A 23,071-nucleotide genomic window follows, 5' to 3' on the forward strand; every position below is an offset into this window, starting at 1 on the left:
AATATAACCCAGGTTTCTTGGAACATGATTCCAAGGATTATTGCTCATTTGCACTTCATCCTTTCTGAATAAATTAGGATCATTTCACACTTAACGCAGACACAAACCTAGGTGTGCAAATGTGTATACTTAATTGGAAGCTGCAGTTAATCACAGTTCCTTCTTGAGTCTACCTGGATTACACACATAGCTACAAATATTTGTTTATAGCATTCATACATTTTTAGAATGTACATTTAAGAATGTAATGTGTGCAATAACACTCTCACATACTGAACTCTCCATTGTGAATTCTGTCTCAATCATATCTATTTCACTTAATTTTTTTTAGTAGAAGTTAGTACCTGAGAAGTGTTCTCTTGTTGTGGCCATTTATACAGATTGCTCCTTGGAATCCTTATACAGTAGGGCCCCACTCATACGGTGTGTTACGTTCCAGACCCCCGCCGAAAAGCGAAACCCGCCAAAAAGCGGAACTCCATCAATAAAATGGCGCCCAACGCCTGAAAAACGCTGTAAAAGTGGAACAAGCTCCGTATGTGTGGGGCCTTACTGTAATTGAAAACTGCCATATTAGCGGAACGCCGAAAAGCGGGGCCCTACTGTATTCTACTTATATAGTCAAGTGGAATGGATTATTTTGTAATCATTTTATTGCTTAAATTTTTTTGTTAGTCAAATGGTAGTTCTACAGAGAGACAGGACATGGGAGCCCAAGTATCTATGTTTTTAATTGTCTGGTCTAGGGCGACATGCTTCTTGCTATGACTTTCAGTGCTAGAACTCTGTCTCTGCTTTGGTCTTGTGTACAAGCACAGTAAGAATGAAAACTTGTTACTAAATATAGCAATATACATTTAAAAACATGTACTAAATTCCCTTCTGAAATATATAATTCTACTTTATTGGAAATACTGTAAGTGAAGAGCTTATTTCTGTAGATAGTTTCTTCCCTAAATTATTCACCCAGTTCCCATGTACAATATTCCTTTTGGGATGTCACATCTAATAAACTTTCAGTTTTTTTACTGTTGGCATCTCACAATCCACACCCTGCTTTTAGAGATTCAGGGCCTTGTGGTTTTCTTATACCAGGTAAGACTATAAAGTGTCCTTGATTGGATTTCTGTTTAAGTCAGGACCTTCTGACCTTCCCTATACGCTTCTCAAGAAAACCTTTTTTTTAAAAAACAAAAACAAATGTATGTTGTCAGTCTTTCCCCTCTTTGCTTAGTTGTTGTTTGTGAGTGATTCTTTATTATGTGTTATAGCATATGACAGCCTGTCATCCTAAATAACATTTTGGTCTTGCAAAGTTGTAAATTATTTACTCTGTTACAACAGTACTTGTTACCATTTTGTTGTATACTTCAGTAACATCAGTGACTTTGATGCTTTGCTTACCTGTCCTTGCCCTTCATTAATTCCTTGACAATTGTCTTTCTTTTTCTCATTTTTTAATTTCTTGGTATCTTCCTGTACTGCATCCACCCTTGACTATGGTCACAGCCTTGATATTGTCCTTTCTTGATATTGTCTTCCCTTTGTTGACTTTTCCACCTCCGGGTTGTTGTTTTTTTCATTTGTGGTGGAAGGACTATGGTCTGGATCAGGAACCTACCTGGGCCAAAGCCTGTGTTTGTGTAGTGGTAGGTGCTTGTAATGTTAACACAGGACATGAACACTCCTTGCAAATGAAATCACATAATCTCCTTCCTTTTAGTGGGAAAAGTCACATAATTTGAGCTTCTAAGCATAAAGGCATTCACATGGAACCATCTACATCACATCTTAAACTGTAAATGGAGGTGGGTATGCACACATATTCCACCACCACAGGAATTGTCCCAGGTATGCATCTGAACTGGGCCTACAAGAGAGACTGATACTTGCTATCGCTATTGATACCATAGCTCAAACTTCCATGACATCTACTCCATCAGTACTTCTCTGCTGCTGCCCTCCCATGTTCTCCTATTTCCTTCCACTTTTTGATTTTCTGCTATGCTACTATTTCAATTTCATACTAAGGGTTTAACTTATTTCCATATGGGTCCGCTTCTCAAGCCTATCTCTTTCATTGGCTGCTGTTCACATTCTTCTGAGCATTGGTAAATGAACAGTAACAAAAATATTAGTTGCCTCTCCCCAGTTTCAACAGTTTTCTTCTTCCATATCAAAAACTCTGCTGTCAGTGGTCATATTGCTTGCTGTTTTTCACATTGCCTTTAAAACATTGCCTCCCCAGGCTCCTTTGGGAAGAAGGACATGATATAAATTTAATAAATTCCGAATACCCACTCCCTGTCCAATCCTTCCCTTCATTTTCACTGATAATAAATGTACAGTATATGCTTTGGTATGCACTCTCACCAGCTGTTTTCTCCATTCATCCCCCTCTACTACTTTTTCTTTGTTCTTCTATTGCAAATCATTTCTTCACCTCTAATCCCACCAATTAATTCCCATTTTCGGTGGTTTGTATTGTATTTGCTCATCTTTTTGCACTTGGATTTTATGCAGGGTTAGATTTTTAAGATTTATTTTAGATTTCCTATAGTAGCATCTAATTACTATTATGTTTTTAAATTGGTTTTATCCAACACCTAGGGAGCCTGTTTTTGAGATGTCTACCAAATATAATAATTAAATGGACACAGTCCTACCATATGATGTTTCCATTACCAGGACTCTGATTACCTCTGCTCCAGGATTAATGGTCTAGCATTAATTCTGTCCAAACTCATCATATCTTCCTTTCTGCTCCGTCCTTGTTCCCTTTCACTTCAGAGGACTGCAGTGTGTGCTTAATATCTGCTCCCTTCGCTCTGTCCTTTGATATATTTCCTGATCTCCTTCCAAGCATTCTGTCCTCTATTCCACACTTATGGTTATTAACGTTTTCCAATTATCTATTTATTTAGAGGCCATCTGATTTCCTCTTAGTTAGTTCCTTGTCTTGGATAAAGTTGTTAATTCTTTCCTATTAAGTCATTTTCCATATTACTTCCATATTGCACAATCTTTCTCTGATTTTCCTTCGCTCTCTCTCTAGTATCACACTTTTATCACATATCTTTTTTTTGGTATGGGTTCTGCTCAGTTGTGTCCTTAGCTCTCCATTTGTCTGTATGTGGAAGACTTCCAAGTTATTTTTTCTATCCCTGATCTCTCATCACCTGTCCTATCCAATACATCCACTGTGTTCCTTACAATTCCTTCTGCAACTTGATGAAGATAGAACTGTTCACATAAAATCTTTATGTATAGCTCTCAAATAAATCATTAACCCCTTTATACTTTAGGCAGAAACCTGCTCCTATGTTTCTCTCCTCCCACCAAAACATTACCCCCTTCTGTACCTTTTCCTTTCAACTTTGGTGCAACTGCTGCCCAAACTTCCCATTGTTTTACTCTAGGTAATAACTAACTTAATGCTACTGTCTCTTTGCTGACTTTCCCACTCTGTTGAAGTTGTCTCATTTTGTTTTAACATTCTTGTGCTATATCAGTCCTTCTGTATCAGTCCTCTTCTTAAGTCCTTGCACAGATGCCTTGCAACTTCCCACATCAGTTTCAAGCTCCTAGCCCTTACTTTTAAAATCTTTCCACCACTGTGTCCCTAATATATATCTTTTCTGCTATCTCTCCTTTCCTCCCTGGGTAAGCTCCCTTTTTGCCTTTTTTCCCATGTCCATCTCCATGAGCTGTATTTTATTCATTTAATTTGAATCCCTTCATCCAAGGAATTCAGTGTAGCTAGTCATCTCTCCTATCTCCTTTAAATCTCTCCTCAAAATTTTCAAAGCACCTTTAGTGGACAACTACAGATTCACATGTTATTCATATGTGTTTGACTACAAGTCATCCCTGGCCCACGTTTAATCTTTGTTCTCTGTCACCATACCCTTTCCTTTCCATTTTCAATTTTCCACTTGTTACTTTTGTCTTCTCAGAACATCTCAGTTTTTCCTCTGCAACCTCGTAATGTGTCTTCTCTGTGTTCTGTTCACAGTCTAGTGCACAGCTGGTGCTGATTAATGCCTAACATTAATAGGGGATTCTAAACATGGTTAAAAGGTTCTTTTCTTGGTTAATGACATTTATTTTAAAAGCAAATGTACTTTGCCCATGACGTAGAAGACCATCTGTGCAGCACAAGGTTCAACATGAGTTGTTTTATATCTGGATATGTAATAACTTGTGAGTGAGCTTGTGCTTTCTCTTTCCCCCACTCAGAAACCTTGCCCAGGGTTTTGTGCATTCAGACCAATGTTCAACCCACAGGTGCGTCCTCTGGATTGCGATTTTTCCCTCCCCCTCCCTCACCTTGTGGTTTTTATGGAGCAAGCACTCCAACTGAAGTTAAGATAAAGCCATAGTTTCCCACAGGACCAACTACCATGAGTAGTGTGAAATAAGAACTTTACCCATACTCTAGTAACTGGCTCTTTTTGATAGTTTAAATAGGTCTGAGTTGTTTTTCAAAACATTTTTTGTTTAGCAAAATACTACTCACACATCTATACGGCAATGCTGATCTAATAATGCACATGCATATATAATACAATTAGCCTTAGGATGCTTTTTAAAGCTAAATTATATTTGTAATTAAAATGTATTCTTCTTAAAACCGCTATATTCTTCTTAAAACTACTGTTTTGTTACATAACCAGCATAAGACAGAAGAACAGATATTAAATACACAGCACTCAGCAATATCCTAAATCACAGACACACACAAAGCTTTAATCAGATATTTCAATAAAGAGGTGAAGCAGTCTACAGATTTCCTCTGTAATTCATGACTACCATTATTTTTCATCATATGGAATTTATGCAAACATTAATCATAGAAGTACTGCAAAGAAAAATGAATATGAAAACCAGTAAGAGGAAATGTACAAATATTTCCTTTTTATCCAGTGGCTAAGCCTTGATTTCAATACTTGGGGGGGGTAGACTAGACTTGAAAGAGCTGGCCACATGTATCTTCGTGCGTCTTCCCTCTACTTAGAAAGTAGGCAAACTGTTTTAAAGGCCTAGGGAAATAAAAGATCTTTCCCTGGCAATCCTCCCTAGGAAGGGAATGTAGAAGGGGGGGGTGCCATAACCAAGAAGTTTCTCTCTCTCTCTCATCCCCTCCCCGCCCCAAATCACCATCCACTCTATTTTAGATGGTGGTAGTAATTGGAGGAGAACCTCTGTAAATGACTTCAGTGCATAGACAGGTTGATAAGGAAGCAGGCATTCCTTCAGGTATCCAGATCCCAAGTCATGCAGGACTTTAAAGACAAGTGCCAAAGCTTTGAATTGTACTTGGAAGCAGGCCAGGAGCTCAGTGAAGCTTTTTCAGAAGTGGTGGGTTATACTTTCCATTGTCTGATCCCAGTTAGTTCAGAATACAGCAATTAGATAACTATCTCCAGTTTTCTAAGTGTTCTATGATAGCCACACATACAGTGTCCATTGGAAATTACCAGGAAGGGTAACTTGAAAGGTGGACTTAATTAACAATAAATAAATAATACCAGAGCATGGATTCCTTCGTATCTAAAGTCGTAGGCCACATCCAGTTTATCATTTAAAGTTTAGATTATTGTAAACAGGCCATGGTGAGCCTTATACTCATTCACATGCAAGAGGGCAGAGATGGAAAATGTTGCTCTTTCATTTTTGCCTAACTACAGTTTTCCATTACATTAAAAATCAAGAAACTGTAGTTTATCCTAATTTAAGTTAGTTAAAATAAAACAGAATATCAGACCATTGATAAACTCAGAATATAGCAACAGTCAGTCACTCTAAATTAGGGATGGAAAGAGCAGTCAATTTCAGTTCTCTCAGTTTCTCATTTTCCAATCTTAAATTCAGTTCTCCACATTTCTGCAGCAATTTGCATTTTTTTTAAAAAAACATTCTCATAATAAACACATTTTATAGGCATTCTTGACTAATGTACACATTTTTCAAAGCAATTTTTGTCATATAATGCATTTTTGTTATTTCACTCATATATTCATGTTTGTGCACATTTCCCTCTAATATATACATTTTTTGTAAACATTGGTTGGTTGGCAAACTGGATTGCAAAATTCAAATAAGTGCAAATTTCGAAGGTTGGCTATGTTTCACTTCTCATATTTTTACGGAAAGTGTGAATTTGATAGATTCAGCGTCAAATGCGAACTGAATCTAATTTTTCACCCATCCTTACTCTAAATGGTGTGGCTTAGACACATAATGCAAACTATTACATGATGCAGAATTAGCCAGACAGGTGAATTTAGGATGACTCTACCAATGTGGCATCCTAAAATCACTTTGACTATCTAGATGCAAGCCTTCCTTCTTTCTAGTAAACTGTTTTAATGGGATTGCAGCTGGCAGAACAGATCAGATTTGTGATACTTGACAAACACAGGGTACTGTTTTACTAACACCAATCTAGGATTCTAACTGTTTTTATGTTGCTCTACACCACCCTAATGTAAATACATTTATAAATAATAAACATAAATAATGACTTCTTTAGCTATAGGATCAGTATGCCTGTGATACTACTTGTTTCAGGACAGCCTAGGCTCAGCTTTCTGTGATGTTAAAGATATGGTTTCTCATCCCATGCATTTTTAAAAAAATTCACATAAGAGCTGCTGGGAAACCCAATCAGTATCTCACACTGGGAACAATAAACCACAAGCCTTGACTTGTCGTTATGTGTGAACCTAGGCTGCAAAACTTGGCTATTGCTCATGCTTTGTGTTTGGAGTGAAACAAGCTACTAGGCCAGCTTCACATGTAACGACAAGTCAAGGCTTGTGGGGTTTAGCCCTGGGGCAGAGTGGAAGAGGAGGAATACATTACTCATTAGCATTAAACCATAGTGAAGGTTTATGTGTGAACTGGGACTAAGGCTGGTCCTACTCAGAATAGACCTATTGAAATTAACGGACATTAACGTAGGTTAATTAATTTCAGTGGGTCTGCTCTGTGTAGGACTTAGTTGAATACAACTCATCATTTCAATAATCCTTACAGTAGCCCTGTAAGTTGGAGTACTATTACCATCTCTGTGTTGCAGATAGGGAGTTGAAGCTATAATAGTGGTTTGCCTGAGAGGCTTTGCACTTGCTTTATGGATGAGGGGAGATTTGAACTAGGGACTTTAACAGATCACATTCTGCCATTATGCTGCACAACGTAAGAGCCCAGACCAAAATCCCATCAAGTCCAGCGTTATGTTCTCACAGTGGCTAACCAGATACCTCTTAGAAGTCTAAAAGCAGGACATGAGTGCAATAGTGGTCATCCAGTTGTGATCCCCAGCAATTGGTATTCAGAGGAACATTGCCTCTGATATTGGAGGTAATACAGCCATCAAGACTAGTAACCACTAATAGCCTTATCCTCCACATGTCTAGTCTCAGTGCATCATAAGTGTTGACTGGATGACCTGCTACAGCCTCAGGATACTACAGCTAGCCAGAGTTTGCTGACTCACCCTGATTGAAAAGTTATTTGACATGAATAATGACAGAGTTGTGTTTGTGACTCTGAATTTGTGTTTATTTGAAGGTCCTGTGGATGTCAACATTCTTGCCAAATGTAGTCCCTGCTTATCAAATCCATGCAAAAATGATGGAACTTGTAATACTGACCCTGTTGATTTCTACAGATGCTCCTGTCCCTATGGTTTCAAGGTATGGAGAATATATGAAGGTGGTTTTTTTGTATTATTTTATTTTATTTTATTTTATTGATAAGCCACCTTTCAAGGCAAGCCTTCCCATTGGTCCATGTAGCCTAGTACTGTCTACTCTGGCTAGCAGTGGCATTTCAAAGTCTAAGGCAGCAAGTGTTCTGTCTCCACTCTGTTATCTGAGATCCTTAAGCTGGAGATGCCAAGGACTGAACTTCCATCCTGCATGCCAAGCATGTGCCCTGCTACCGAGTTGTAGAGAGTGAGACAAGCAAGATTAACTACAGAATGGAGAAATACATATAATTTTGCTATTTTAAAATAAAATTCATTTTGCTTTTCTTCTGTATAATCTCACAACTTTGCTGTTTTATTCCTAGGGCCAGGACTGTGATGTTCCAATACATGCCTGCATTAGCAACCCTTGTAAACAAGGGGGGACTTGTCACTTAAAAGAAGGCGAAAAGGATGGATTTTGGTAGGTTTTCATCTGGAAACACATAAGAGAAGCCTATTGCTTTTGAAAGACTAGTCAAACTAGCGGACAACACCTCCTGCCCCGAAAAACCAGACAGACACACACGTCTATATGGTATTAATTTATGTCCAACAAAGCACTGAGACTTAATAAGCACAGTGATGGCTCTTGGAAGGCTTCTGCAGTATTCAGGAAACAAAAAAAGTTTTTCTTTTAAATACATTGTTATTAGTCAAGGCATAGCAGGGCAAGACAACATGGCGTTGACTCTGTTATGCTAATTAATAGCTAGCTAGATCCCTGCTGGAAAGATTCTCAATTCAGCTGTTGTTCTGTGCATTATATCAACAGACAGCCTGTAAATGATCAGATGTAAATCGCAGTGAAACAGAAAATTAATGATTCATTGCCAAATCAGCATGCCAGTGGATAAACATGCTGTGAGCATTTTTAATCTAGAGTTATTTAATCACACAGTACAATTACCCCATATGTATTTCATGAATTATGAAATAGAGTCCTTTAATAAATGGATCCAGTAATTTCAAATAAAAATGCTGATCCATTTTTCTAGCTAACTACAAACATTATTGATTCCTGCTTTTCATTATCCTTAATTTTACATCTAAATTTTCCCCCCAAATTTAGACTGTTTCTGTTTGAAATTAATATGATACATTTTAATATCATGGTAAATTAACATTTTAATCACAGCTTCAAAGGATTAAAATGAATAGGAGGCACTCCAGAACACGTTGTTTTAGTGGGATTTACGCAGGGCAAGTTAATAAATGTAGGTATCAGTTTATCATATTGTTCACCATGAGTGCATATTGTCACTAACACTCACACGGACCCAAGAATGAGTAAATTTAAATACAATTTCTGCCCCAAAGAAAATAAATTCCTTAAGTAGTGAGGCTTTAGCTTTCCCTCTGTTTGTGTTTATATATATTAATTCCATAACAAGCTACAACCTGTGAAATACATACTCAAATGAACAAAATATTTGCAGAACCAGTTCTAGTATTGTTCCTGCAAGTAATGAAACAAAACCTCCATTTAACTTGGTGTTCCCTAGTTACCTTCCAATTTTCAGTAATTCCCCAGTTTTGGACTATGTCCTTTGTTGTGCATGTTTTTATTTCAAAAATATCTGACGTAGGTTTGTCGGCCCTGAACCAGATCAGTGTTGTTAAAAGCAGCATAAATGCTGCCAAAAGGCATAAATGGGCAATCGCATGCATAGCTTAGATACTCAAGGCAGAGATAAGGGACCTTTTTTATTTATGTAAGAAGTGCCCTGCTGGATCAGAGCAAAGGCCCATTAATCCAGCGTCATGTTCTCTCAGTGACCAACCAGATGTCTATAGGAAGCCCACAAGAAGCACTTGAGACCAATAGCCATCCTCACTATAAGCCATTGATAGCCATCCTCCATGAATTTTTTAAATCCTCTTTTAAAACTATCCAAGATGATGGGCATCATTATATCTTGTGGTAGTGCATGCCTTAGTTTAACTATGAGCTGTGTGAAGAAGTACCTTGTTTTGTTTGTACCGAATCTTCCAACATTCAGCGTCATTAGATGGCCCTGGGTTCTAGGATTAGGAGAGAGGGAGAAAAACTTGTCCTTATCAACTTTCTTGCATAGTTTTATACAACTTTATTATGTTCCCCTTTTCTTGCCTTATAAAAAGCCCCAAATGTAACATTTTCTGATATAGGGGTTGCTCTGTCACTGTTGCATCTGTGCACTGCATTTGGGTAGAACCTTTCTGCATGGTTCACACCCTTGGTGTTCACCATGATGTTGCTAATTCTGCCCCTCAGTCCTCGGTGGATCCAATGTACCATCTACTCCTGTTTTGTGAAATGAGGTAGCATGTTTTGTGAGATGTGGCCAAGGCAATTGGAGGAACATAGCCTTTGCCCTTCTTAGCTTATCACATCTAGCTGAGTCCAAGTGGTTGTAATTCCTCCCTGCATGACTGACTAGTCTCAGGCAATCCTTAACCTTCCATAAGAGGTTATAGACTCAGAATAGTAGTTGGAAGGGGGCTATAAGGCCATCTAGTCCATCCCCAGGAATCTAACTTAAAGCATACCTGACAGGTGGCTGTCCAGCTGCCTCTTGAATGCCTCCAGTGTTGGAGAGCCCAACACCTCCCTGGGTAATTGGTTCCATTGTTGTTGTGAGACTGCTCCTAAAGAAGGGGTCCTTAGACCCTGAGAATTGTAACACAAATAATTTGGTTGGGAATTTCCTCATCTTGAGCAAGGTACTAGAGTAGAGATCAACAACTTTTTGGACCAGTGAGCACATTTCAAATTTTGAGATTACTGATGGCACCAGTCACAAAATGGCTGCAATGGGAAGCATGACATAATGCAACATGGCTGCTATGGGGGCATGGCATAACACAAAATTAGAGAGTGTACAGTCATGGTGAAGCTGTCCTATTTCCATATTAGAAAAGTCTTAAACTATTAAATTTTTGCCTGTCCTACAGCTGTTAAAGCTGTTTTTCCCCATTGCCAATCCTAAACCAAAGCCTAGGCTTCCATCCTGTACCCATTTACCTAGGATTAAATCCCATTAAAGAGAATTACTTCTGAGTAGACATGTATACCATTGTACTGTAAATTAACTGTAAAGTGAATTCTTAAATTAGTGTCTGATATTTTGCTCCTGCACAGCAGGAGACATGCCAAAGGCTCTTTGAAAAGTTTTCACATTTGCCTCTTGAGGTGAGGGGGGATTCTTTAACATCTACCCACATTTATTGTGTAGTAGTATTTACAGAAAATAACTTCTAGGGGCTACCCGGTCTCCGATAAATCCACCACAGGAAAGATGCATCCTGGTTGCTATGGAAAAAGGAAGGACAAACGAGAGAAATTCCAAGGAGTAGAAAATATGATAGAAGCAAAAAGAAAGTGGGAGGCAAAAATTCACTTATCAATCATATCTCTGATTTCATTTATTGGCTGAAAACACTGGCAGGTAAGAGCAGGGAGGCTGGCCATTTAACAGAAATCCCTTAGAAGATTCTAAGGGTAGAGACCTACTTTTTTTAATGAAAGCTCAGATTGGGGGGCTGTGTGGGGGCACCAATGAAAGTCTTTGTGGGTGCCACATTGGTGACCCCTCTTAACTACAACTACAACCTTTCCTGGATGGGACTGGCTATCTTATTTCAGTTGAGCTTAGTCATGGGCCTGGCACCAAAAAGGCTTTGGTCACTGCGATGAATAGCACCCCCTAGTATGTAGGGAGATTCTGGAGAATATGCAGGGAGTGCTGGAGAGAAATAGGGAATATGGCCATCTTCAGTCTAGTAGTTCCATTACTATCACTCCCTGATTTACCATCTGATTTCTGGTAGGCACTCTCAATCTTTTAAAATCCATATTCAGTATGCAATGTTGAGAGGAATGCTTTGTGGAGGAGAGTTATGAGAGAAGAATCCCCAATAAGGAGGCACACAGAGGGTTTATCTAAGCCTCTAATGCGTTTGCTTTGTTTATAGACCCAAAGGACTTAGCTTGTGGAAGGAAAGCAAGGGGTAAACGTACAGAACGGACTCTTTTTAAAAGTGCATAGTTACTAAAACTCTAGCAATGATGTTACTCTCATTTCTCTATCACTAAGATAATTGAAATGAAAAAACAGCAATGTGACAGAGCCCAAGCTTATACAAGATCAGTTAGTTTCTCTCTGACTGCTTTACATCAGAGAGTCTATTAAACAGGAGGGAGCTTCTCTCCAGATTGACAGCTCTTAAGGCCAATCTCCCAAGCCCGCCAGATCACTGTATTGCCTGAGAGAAGGCTTCCTGCTAATTCTCCTGGACCTCTCAGCAGTTTTCAGTGCCATCAGCCATACTAACATTCTAATTAAATAGTCTGGGTTGGAGGCCCTGGGCTTCAGTGGTCAACTCCTACCTGGACAGCCAATTCCAGAATGTGTTACTGCAAAACTACTGCTCAGCCTATGGCACTTTTGCTATATTGTCCTGCAGATTTCATTTTATCCCCCACCATCTACATAAAATCATAAAGTGAGGTCATACAAAGATTTTGAGTGAAGTGCTATCCATATGTTGATAAGACGGAGATTATATTTCTGTAGTACATCGGATTCAGGTGGTGCTGTGGAAGTCCTAAATCTGAGGTCTGTAATGGACTGGATGAGGGCCCATGAACTGAGATTCAATCTTCACAAGTTGGAACTACTGTTATGGTGACTAATCTGCTTGGAGTGGTGAGGTGATGTTCATCCTGTTCTGGATGGGGTCATGCTCCCCTTGAAGGATCAAATTTTTGTACAGTAGGGCCCCACTCATACGGCAGGTTACGTTTCGGACCCCCGCCCAAAAAGCAAAAACCGCTGAAAAGTGGAACTCATTGAATAGAATGGCGCATGACGCCCCAAAACCGCCGTAAAAGTGGAACAAGCGCCGTATGAGTGGGGCTTTAGGCTAATTGCATCTAATTGAGACCGCCACATTAGCGAAGTGCCGTAAAGCGAAGCAGATGATAATTAAGCCAACCTTGTCATTGTCAAGTGACATTCATCAGTTAAGGCTGATACACCAGCTTCATCTCCTCCTGGGCAGAGATAACCTGGCCATGCTCTGGCAATCTGAAAACTAGACTACTGCACTGTGTTTGTAAGTTGGGCTGCCCTTAAAGACTGCTCAGAAACGACATTTCCTAATTGGGTGGGACTAGCTGCAGGAAATGCATCTCAGACTATAACACTGGCTGATTATCCATTTCCTAGTGCAATTTAAACTGCTAGTGTTTATCTTTAAAGGCCTACCCTTAAATATTAGACAGGCGCCATCTCTGTTATCTTTTTGGTGTCTGTTGAAGACCTTCCTCTTTCAACAAGCCTTTTAAGTTGAGACTTTATCCCAGTCTGCTTCTGTGTGGGAATTGCTTTTTAATATGTTTTTTAACCTTTTTTAAGATGTCTTCAAAGCTTTTAAAAATGTTTTTAAACTTGTTTTGTTTTAATATATTTTAAAGTCTGTTTTTATTATGTTTTGTTTGCCGCCCTGGGCTCCTGCTTGGAGGAAGGGCAGGATATAAATCTAATAATAATAATAATAATAATAATAATAGATTGGGATCAGATACATCAAGGATTACCTCATATATGAACCTGCCTGAATGCTACAATCATCTTCTGAAGTTAATCAGGTTGTGATCTGTGAGAAGACCTTATTTGTTGCAATGGATTGGAATGCCCTCCTGTGGGACTGGGGGCACTTGTACCAATTCTGATGTCTTTCCAGCATTAGGTGAAGACTTTTTTATTTGTCAAGGGCTTCCAGAATAGCTTGCTGATTTTAGTCTGTCGTTTTTATGGGTTTTATTATTTTTACTGAGGCTCTGCTTTTTTTTGTTTTCTTGATCTTTACTACTTATGGTTTTGTTTTCCCATTTGCTACCTGCTGTAAGTATTTTGTAAACTGAAGGGCAACATGTAAATTCCAAATAAGATAAATCCTGTGTGTGGCTCAGTAACTTAGGCTAATTCTCACTGAAGTGCTAAAGCTGTGTCTTGGCTGTTTACCATACTGCAGGCTCACCGTACTGAAAGTTCATACATACAAAACAATCCCATCCTGCAAAATCCCATCACTAGCAGAGAGAGAGAGAGAGAGGTTTCTTACCAAGCATTCTTGCTGACACTGTAGTTTTCTTTGTGGATATATTTATTTATTTATTTTGTAAGGTAGGTATTTAGTTATATGAGCCTCCACTTGTAGTGGTAAAATTTAGTGTCTAGACCAGTGGTTCTCAAACTTTTTTGCTTTGCGGCACACTGTAAAACATAAAAATTTTCTGGCACACTTTGTGTACAAAATTAAAAATATATTAATATATTTTAAACTATGAATAAAAATAAACTATAGAAAACTATTACTTACCCAATACAAATGGGTTTCTTCTCATTTTTAAAATATACTTTCATAATATTCGAGGCACACCCAGCTACCTCTTGGGCGCACCAGTGTGCCTGGGCGCACCGTTTGAGAATCACTGGTCTAGCCTCTAGGCCACCTCAGTGAGAGCTAGGCCAAAGCACTAAGATGGGGCATAGGGCATGGGAGGCTAATTTTTCCTTGCAAGCCTGAAATTCTCCACTCCTGTTGAATGGAGTTGAGTCAAGAGATCTGGTTTTATTTATTTATTTATTTTGTGAGATATATGCATTTTTAAAAGTTCTCATCGTGTAATGTCATTTTTTTTATGGCTGATACCCTTAGCATAATTTCTCCATTTACAGGTGTGCCTGTGCAGATGGATTTGAAGGTGAAAACTGTGAAGTGAATATTGACGACTGTGAAGATAATGATTGTGAAAATAATTCAACCTGTGTTGATGGAATTAACAACTATACTTGTCTGTGTCCACCTGAATATACAGGTAGGAGAAAGAAAAATAATATTAAAACAGCTCTTAGTATGTTAACGTTTTTCACTCCCTTTTCTTCTAGCTTAATTGCCTTTCACTACCTTTTTGGAGTCTGTTCATTTAGCTCTTTGTTTAGCTGTTCTCTGTGGCATTCTTTGCAAGCATTTCTTGACAGGAGAAAAAGCATAGACTACAAAGACAGAAAACTGAAATAAGAACCCCCATTTTTCATTAATCCCTGGTTTGAGCACACTATTGCCCACTGAAATTGTTGAAGATTTAGTTCTCAGAAATTGGAATCCAGAAGAATAATTTTTGTGTGTTCTGTCTTGTCACATGAGTACATCTCCATAGTTTTACTTTAATTTTCACCCATGCAGCTGTCCTTCACCAAGCAGCAACCCCTTTTTCAAAACTTGCACAAGTTTACAATTATGTTATAGTTTGGAGGTGGGAACAGAATGCTATGTTGAAAGTGGAAATAAAACTCACAAGTGCAGATCTGGTGGATGGCTCTGCTGAATATGTTGGAGGTGGATGGATGGATGGATATTTGCATTTCTAAGGGGGAGTAGGGAGAGTGTGTGTATAAATTCTTCCATCCCAATATAACATCCCACATCACCAAGCAAGCTCTTAGTTCATCCTGAACTAAACCATTCTTCTTGAATGAATACAGACTATTTTTGTCAGATTAATTTACCAAGGCTATATGGGTCTAGTTTGAAAAGAAAAAAAAGGAAATAATTTGGAAATGAATTTTCAGGCCTTGGACTAATTTTGCTGTGTGTATGTTACTGTACTAGATTGTGTTTGTGTAGGGGATCATAAAAAGAGGAAAATGTGATTTTTCATTACAGTATTTCTTTTCAATATACACCATGTTTGACAATAATTGAAATAGCAAAGTGTGGATGACTAGGTCAGTAATGAGACAAAGTCTGTCATATTCTCCATGAGCATGAATGTTGGAGATCAATTTTCTTATGTATGGTAAAAATGTTCTGGTATTTTGTGTGAGTGACAAATTAATCACATCCACATAGATTAAAGCGGCTAGAAAAGGCTCTAAGTCTAAGGAATCCTCATATAAAGAAAATTTGAGATATCATTGGTAACCTTTCAATTGCCCTGACCTGTGACTGTTGCTAAAAAGAAACTAAATCTAGAATAGATCCTGATTTCATAACAGGGCTTTCAGCTTATATATAACTTGCTAGTGCTATGCGTATATTATGAATCAGTATTATTGGCCTGGACCACAGCAAGTTTAAAGCACTCTTCATGCTTCACATGTTGTCTGGGCTTACTCCCTCACAAATTTGAGGAGCTCCACTAGGCCAAGTATCAATTACATAGAAAGTGTGAAAGAGCTTCATTGATGTCGGAATTCTATTGAGTTGCGTAGCAGAGCGGAGCTTATTGAGCGAGCTTATGTGTGTGTGTTTGAATCTTTGCTAAGATTCTACCTTCCCTGCAAATTAGACAGAGACTTCTAGCTGTAAATTAAGAAACAGCTACTTTATTCTGGAAGTACATGCTTGATAGGAAAGAGTCCTATATCTAGCTAACTAGCTATGTTGGAGCAGTCTGCACTGGCCCCAGTGCAGCTCTCATGCTGGTTGAGAGGGAGAGACAAAGGAAAGATGTCTGCTCCCCTCTCGAGAGAGAAGAAGGAACTGGGGAGGCGGGAAGGAACTGGGATCAACATCCTTTGCATATCAGTCTAGCAGGAGGGGGAGAGACAGCAAGGATCAAAGGACAGGTATAGCCTGACAACGAAGAGGTCTCCTCCCTAGCTACCCTTTTTAACCCCATGCAGCCTCAACCCACCAAGTTGGAGTTGAACGTCATACATTCCAACAATTGATGATTTGATAACTGAAAATGAAAACATTTTATATAGGAGGTCTTCATTTTTTTCTGATTTTATTTTTGGATCTCTTCATTCTGCATTTCTCCTAAAAGGAATAGTTTCTTCAGTATATATTCTCCTGCAAGATTCCTGGCTTTATTAATTCAGCAGGGTCCTTTCCCTTTGGCAATCTGATGACAAATCAAATACTGGTAGAAGAAAAGGAAACTACCCCCCGATTTAATTCCAAATAAATATATTTATTCTATAAAACAAGGGTGGGGAACGTCAGGCCTTGAGTCCAAATGTGGCCCTGCAGATCTCTATCTGGCCCTTGGAACTCTCCCCAGTCCTTTCTGGCACTGCTTCACACCTGAAATATTTCTGCTTGGCTGGAATGTGTCCTTGAACTCTGATAATCCCTCTTGTTGTCTAGATGGAGAACTGAAAGGGGAATGAAAGTGTGTGTAGAAACTAGCCTACTGGGCAAATGTAAAATTGATATTTGTTGCCCAGAAGGGAATGCAGTCCTCAGGCTGGAAAAGATTTCCTGTCCTTGCTCTAAAGGTCTTTTCTCTAAAACGATATTCGGTAGAATAATCAACTTTTGTTTGTTCCCCTCTTTATATTAATTCTTTAAATTCTTTATACCAGATCACCTCAAATCTTAAACCCTCTGGAAGTATTTAAAATGAACTCTGCATAAAAAGGACGGTGGGACTGCACATGCAATCCTATCCTCATCATCCCTGTCCCTGCAGGAGACCTTCACATACTGAATGGGAAATTCTGAAGATACATCCTAAGGGTGTTCAGATGAATGCAGGTAGAAGCTTCTATGCAACTGAGAATTCTACATTGGGATTCTAGATCACGCAGACGCTTCTGAGTGTGTCCATCTGAACATGCTTAGAAACCTCGTTCAGATGTTTGCGGTCTATTGCCGAAATAAAACACAGACACCATTTCTTGGGTTAAATAATGGGCCACTTTATTTAAACAGAAACAATTAACTAACGAACCTGCAGAGGGAAAATAAAGTGCGGGAGTATTCTGGTGCTCCAGGCGAAGCCTGCTTGCAGCTATCGGGCGAACAGACCCTGCCTGAGCCCGGGGCTGCCCTGTGCCAGCCCCCGGCTCCAGCCACACCCTGAAGATGTGTAGGGGGTCCAACCCGCATCTCCGCCCCTCGGAGCCCTGAAACTCCAAGCGGATGAGGAACGTTGGCCCCAAAGGCGGCCTGTACCCTGCCCCCGGGCCGTGTAGCCCTGAGCTGCAGGCCTCCAGACTGCCTGTCACCCCCAAAGGTGCCTAAAGGTGTCACCTAGCTGCCCTTTCCCTTTAACCTATCCCCGCACTTCTATGCCACAAAAGGGGGGCAAGCCTCTGCTTAGTCTCCCTTTACCCCACACCCAATAAGAATCTGGTGTAAGCCCCTCTGCAGGTCCCCAAGAAAGATGTCATTGCCCATGTCGGTCAAATGGATGCCGTCTGGCCGAAACAACTCCAACCTGTTGTGGCCAACCTCTGGGTGGTGGATGACAGAACCCCCCAAGTCACAAAGGGCCCTCTGAATTTGCCTGGTCACCTTTTTCCGGGCCCTGTCCATCCCACGTGGATCACCGGTACAATTCCACTTCCTGCGCGGCAGGATATCTGACCACACTAGGTGCACCCCCGGCCAGCGACATGCAATGGCCCGGAGGTCACCGCATGCCTGCTCAATTAGGGCCTTGCCCTTCAACAGGCCCAAGTCATTCCCCCCCAGGTGGATGATCAGCACCTGGGGCACCGCCAGTTCCACAGCCAGCTGAAACAAGGCCAGCAAAAGCCCGTCCCATCGCATCCCCCGCCGTCCCAGCCATCGCACTGCAGCACATTGACTGAGCCCCAGTTGCGTGCCGAAGCGAGATTTCGCCGCCCTGCGGCCGGCCCAGAAAACCATGCTGTGGCCGCAGAGGAGGATGCGTGGCTGCTCCGATCTTGTCCAGCGGTCTGTTGAAACAACAATGACAGTAGGGTAAGGAGGGGGGCGACATCTGCGCTCTGTCGTCGTGCATGCCAGCAAGTGGTCTGACGTAAGCCTTGTATGCGTCCGATGACCACCCGCCCACTGCCTGAAGCCTGTCCTTGGGGAAGCCCAAGAGGGCTGCTGTGGACACCGCACCTATCCGGAAGGAGTGTGTACCGAACTTACTGGAGTCCCTACCTAAGTTCTGCAGTGCCGCCCTTGCCACGGACCAAAACTGGTACTTAGTAAGGGGCTGGGAGTTCCTGTGTATGAATAGGTACCCCGACTGCGGGCCCCTTGCTGCCACAAAGTCACGCAGGGCTGTTACCAGGCAGAGTTCAGTCCGCTGGCATGGGGCTAATGTCACCAGGCGGCCTTTGCCGTGCTGATCTGTCTTGGACCACCTGAGCCGCAAGAGGGCCCGCTCCGCCCTCCAGCTGAGGTCAGAAACCAGAAAAGCCCGGAGGGAGTAATCGGTCTTAGAAGCTGCCACCACCTCCCCAATTCGAAAGGCCCCGAAAAAAAGGGTGAGAGCTGCAGCATGGTATAGCAGAGCTTCAAAGGAAGAAGAGCACAAGTGCTTCCACTGTCCCTGCAGGCCAAACAATAGCTCTGGGGAAAAGGGGAGGCGGGCATCCGGGGGGCATGGGTGCTCACGGGACCAACCCTCTACCATACGGTGGACCCTAAAGTCACCCGTGTAATCCTGAAAGCCCCGTGCTTTCGCTAGGAAAGCGAGGCCTGAGAGCTTACCTTTGATGGTCCTGACTGCAAGGCCCTTCCGTTTCCCCTCCACGCAGAACTCCATAAGATGCTCCACGGGAATGGGCCACTCCTGGGCGTAGCCCCTGGACTCTCTGAAGTTTGTTAGCTCCTTACCTGCCCCCTGGTAGCCGGCCAAAGTGCTTGGTGCCACGGACAGGCTTATGGCCCTTTCTGATTCAATCCTCCAATCTCCCATAGAGCTGAGGGGACCACATCCTGCAGAGCCTTTGCCCACAGTGCCAGCTGGTGAAACCTCTCCATCTGGTTCCATGATAGAGCATCAGCAATACTATTGTTAATACCCGGAATGTGTCGCGCTAGGAACTGGATATTATAGCGAAGGCATTGGAGCACGAATGCTCGCAGCAGACACATGACGTTGGGGTTTCTAGAAGACAGGGTATTAATGACATGCACGGTGGGGAGGTTGTCGCACCAAAAGTGGACTGAGGAATTCCCCAGCTTGTCAGGCCAGAGGTGTACTGCCACGACAATGGGGAAGAACTCTAAAAAAGTGAGGTCCCTGGTAAGGCCAGCCTGCACCCAGCCCCATGGCCAGCAGCCGTGGCACCATGATTCCTGGAGAACGACCCCAAAGCCGAAGGAACCTGAGGCATCGGAGTGCACCTGCAGCTCTGCCTCCAGTAGGCGATCCTTTCTCCATAGGGTGACCCCATTAAATTCCCGCAAGAAGGTGGACCACACCGACAGGTCGGCCTTAAATGCAGCTGTCACCCATGTGCGGTGGTGGGGGCGTGATAGGCCGGACATGGCCTCATATATGCACCGCAGGAAAGCGCGCCCGGGCGCTACCACCCTGCATGCAAAGTTCAGATGGCCTGCTAGCTGTTGGAGCGTGGCTAATGTAGCCTTATTAGACCCGGCCACCTCTGAGATTTTTTACCCCAGGGACGCCAGCTTATCTCAGGGGAACCTGCAGCATTGGGCCACCGTATCTATCTCGATGCCCAGAAAAGTGAGGGTGGTGGATGGGCCCTCAGTTTTCTTGGCCGCAAGGGGGATGCCCAGTTCCCCGGCTAGCCCTGCGAAATGCGCCATAAGGGCCCCACAAGCGACAGAGTCCGCAGGACCCGCAAACAGATAGTCATCCAAATAGTGCACCACAGAATGTGAGCCTGAACGCCTCTTGACTGCCCACTCCAAGAAAGAGCTGAAGCGCTCAAAAATGGAGCATGAGATAGAGCAGCCCATAGGCAATGCCCTGTCCACATAATATTCACCCGCAAAAGCCAAGCCCAACAGCTCGAAGTCCTGAGGGTGGACGGGGAGGAGACGGAAAGCCGATTTAATGTCGCACTTTCCCATAAGGGCCCCGGGCCCGCAATCCCTAACCATCCATACCGCCCTGTCGAATGATGTGTAGCGGACAGAGCACAGCTCTGCTGGGATAAAGTCGTTGACTGACTCCCCATGCGGGAAGGACAGGTGGTGTATGAGGCGAAATTCACCTGTTGCTTTCTTGGGGACGAGGCCCAGAGGTGAAACTCTGAGTGAGGGGATGGGTGGTGCCACAAAGGGGCCCAATACCCGGCCGGCCATGACTTCCTTCATAATTTTCTCTCTAACCACTGATTCCCTGCCCACCGTTGATTTAAGGTTGCGGGACATGAAAGGCTGCCTGGGACCCAAATAGGGGATCCGAAAACCCACTGTAAAGCCTTTGAGTAAAAACTGGGCATCTTGTATTTTGGGGTAGAGGTGCAGTAAGTGTTGGAGCTCAGGGAGTTTAACTGGGCTGGGGACCCTTTGCTTGAGCTGCGCCTGCAGCCCCTGGCTTCCTTGTCCCCGCCGCATCCCTGTTCCCCCCCTGAAGGGGCGGCCTCTGGGGCAGCTAGTGCAGGAGTGGGGGCCCCCACATAGGGCACATTCATGTCTAAACTTGCATGGCCTTTGACCGCAGTGGCCGCGTGAGCTGAACTCCCAGCAAAGCAGGCGGGGTTGAACCCCCTGCCCCGTAGGCCCGCAGGAAGGAGCTGCCGATGCCTGCCGAACTAAGAGATGGCCACTGTCTGCCCTATCGCCTGCCATGGGCTTGGAATGTGACATGAATTGCAGCCACAGGTCGGGTTCCTTTTTATCCCAGGGGAGGGAGGTGTCGAAAGCCGCCCTCATACGGAATGACTGGTCATAGTCCAGCCATGCCGTTCCCTGGAACTCAGAGTAGCCCCTATATACCATGTCAAGGTATTTAATCAGTACTGAGGCCCTATAAGGCTGCCTCTGTATTACCACCCCCATGTACGAAAGGAATGCAGGCAGCCAGTTAGCCCAAGAGCGCTCTGTGCGTCGCCTCTTGGGCCTATCGGGCTCTGCCTGTTCCCCTTTATCCTTGTCCTTCCCAACTGGCTCCCTGTACAGGAGTGAAAATACGTCAACATACTCCCCTTTCCATATTCTCTCCTTTGTGGCCGGCAGCAGGTGAAAACCTAGTGGGGCAGATGTCTCCCCAAAGGGTATGGCCCCCTCTCTGACTGATCCCAGAGGGTCGGGTGTCTCTGCAGGGGGGTTGGCAGACAGGGAGAGCTGATTCTCCCCTTCCGCCGCCGTCCCAGCGGCGGGGTGCCAGACCTGCTCGCAGGCCTCCCTTAGGGGATGCTGCTGCTGTGGCGTAAACACTCCCCCCCGTGGGAGTCCCTGCCTGTCCGTATCCCTCGGTTGCAGCTGGTGGGGAAAAAGGCCAGTAGGGGAACCCCCATGGAGGCCAGCTCCACTGCTGCTGCCCTTGTTGGCGAGGCGCAATAGGTGACTCACCCTGAGTGCTGTCCGCCGAAGGTCCCTGTGTGGGCTGCATTGTCGGGGCTGCTTGCCAGGTAGGAGCCGCTTCTGTCTCCATACTAGGCGTCCTTGCTTCCACCCTGGGCCCTGCTTCCAGTGCGTCCAGTCTTGCTAAGATGGAGGCAACATCCCCTGTGTCAGCCCTGTTAACTGGCTGCTGCGCTTTCCCCCTATGACGTTTGGGTGCTGGCCCTTTTGCTTTCCCCCTCGCAGGTTGAGCCCTGGGTGCACTAGGCTGGCATGGGCCGTGCTCGAGGGCCTCCAGCCTAGCCAGTATGGCAGCCAATGTGGGCCCCTCCTCGCTCCTAGCACCCACTGCTGCTGGGGGTGGGCATCTCCCTCCTGCTTTGTGGGCCTTTCGTTTCCCTTTTGGCCCCCCCTGTCCTTTCTTGGGTGGCATCTCTGGTGCTTTGTTTCCCTGGCCTAGCCCTGTCCAGAAAGAGGGGGGGGCTGGCCTGCCTATTCTCTGTTCCCCTCGCACACACTTATCTGAGGCCCAGGGTCGTGCCACCCGCCCTTCCCTGAAGATGCCCCAAATAAATTGCAGCCTAAAGGCCGCCTAGCCTGTGGTCTTTGCTGCCGTCGGTTCTGATCCTGCGCCACAGGCCTCCACCGAGGCCTCCTGGGATCCGCTGCTGCCGCCGCTGCCGGAACTGTAGGAGCTCGCAAGGGCCCAAGCCTTGCTGCCGTGCACGCCTCGATGCCGCCGATGCCGCCAAGCCTCGCTGAGCCCAGCCTCGCTGCTCTGCTTCTCGATCTCCCGAGGGGGCTAGGGAGGCTCGCCGCCGAAACCCGGCCCAGACGAGGCAAAGCCTCCTGAGGCCACGTGCGCCGCGAAAGGAGCCGCGCTGCGTCGCTGAGTCCTTGAGTCCTTGCTTCTGCCACCGGAATTCAAACAGACGGCAGGAAGCTGGCAGGGTGGCCTTAAATGGCCTTTGGCTGCCCCGCCCCCCAGCTGCGTCACGTGCCGGCGCGCCAGCGCGCCGGGTGTGTGCGCGGCCCCAACATGGCGGCCAGGACATCAGCAGCGGC

The 23,071-nt window shown here is 43.7% G+C and overlaps 1 protein-coding gene across 7 annotated transcripts in view; it reads left to right on the forward strand.

The window, feature by feature from the left end:
- Positions 1-23,071, forward strand: part of SLIT2 (slit guidance ligand 2) — a 438,710-nt gene that overhangs the window by 367,968 nt on the left and 47,671 nt on the right. For all 7 annotated transcript variants that reach the window (XM_061583554.1, XM_061583552.1, XM_061583553.1 and 4 more), the window contains 3 exons: positions 7,579-7,703; positions 8,083-8,180; positions 14,485-14,624. In XM_061583554.1, coding sequence (XP_061439538.1) covers positions 7,579-7,703; positions 8,083-8,180; positions 14,485-14,624 — 363 coding nt within the window. The remainder of the gene's footprint in view (positions 1-7,578; positions 7,704-8,082; positions 8,181-14,484; positions 14,625-23,071) is intronic.

Source organism: Rhineura floridana, chromosome 9 (genome assembly GCF_030035675.1).
Source record: "Rhineura floridana isolate rRhiFlo1 chromosome 9, rRhiFlo1.hap2, whole genome shotgun sequence".
Taxonomy (NCBI): domain Eukaryota; kingdom Metazoa; phylum Chordata; class Lepidosauria; order Squamata; family Rhineuridae; genus Rhineura; species Rhineura floridana.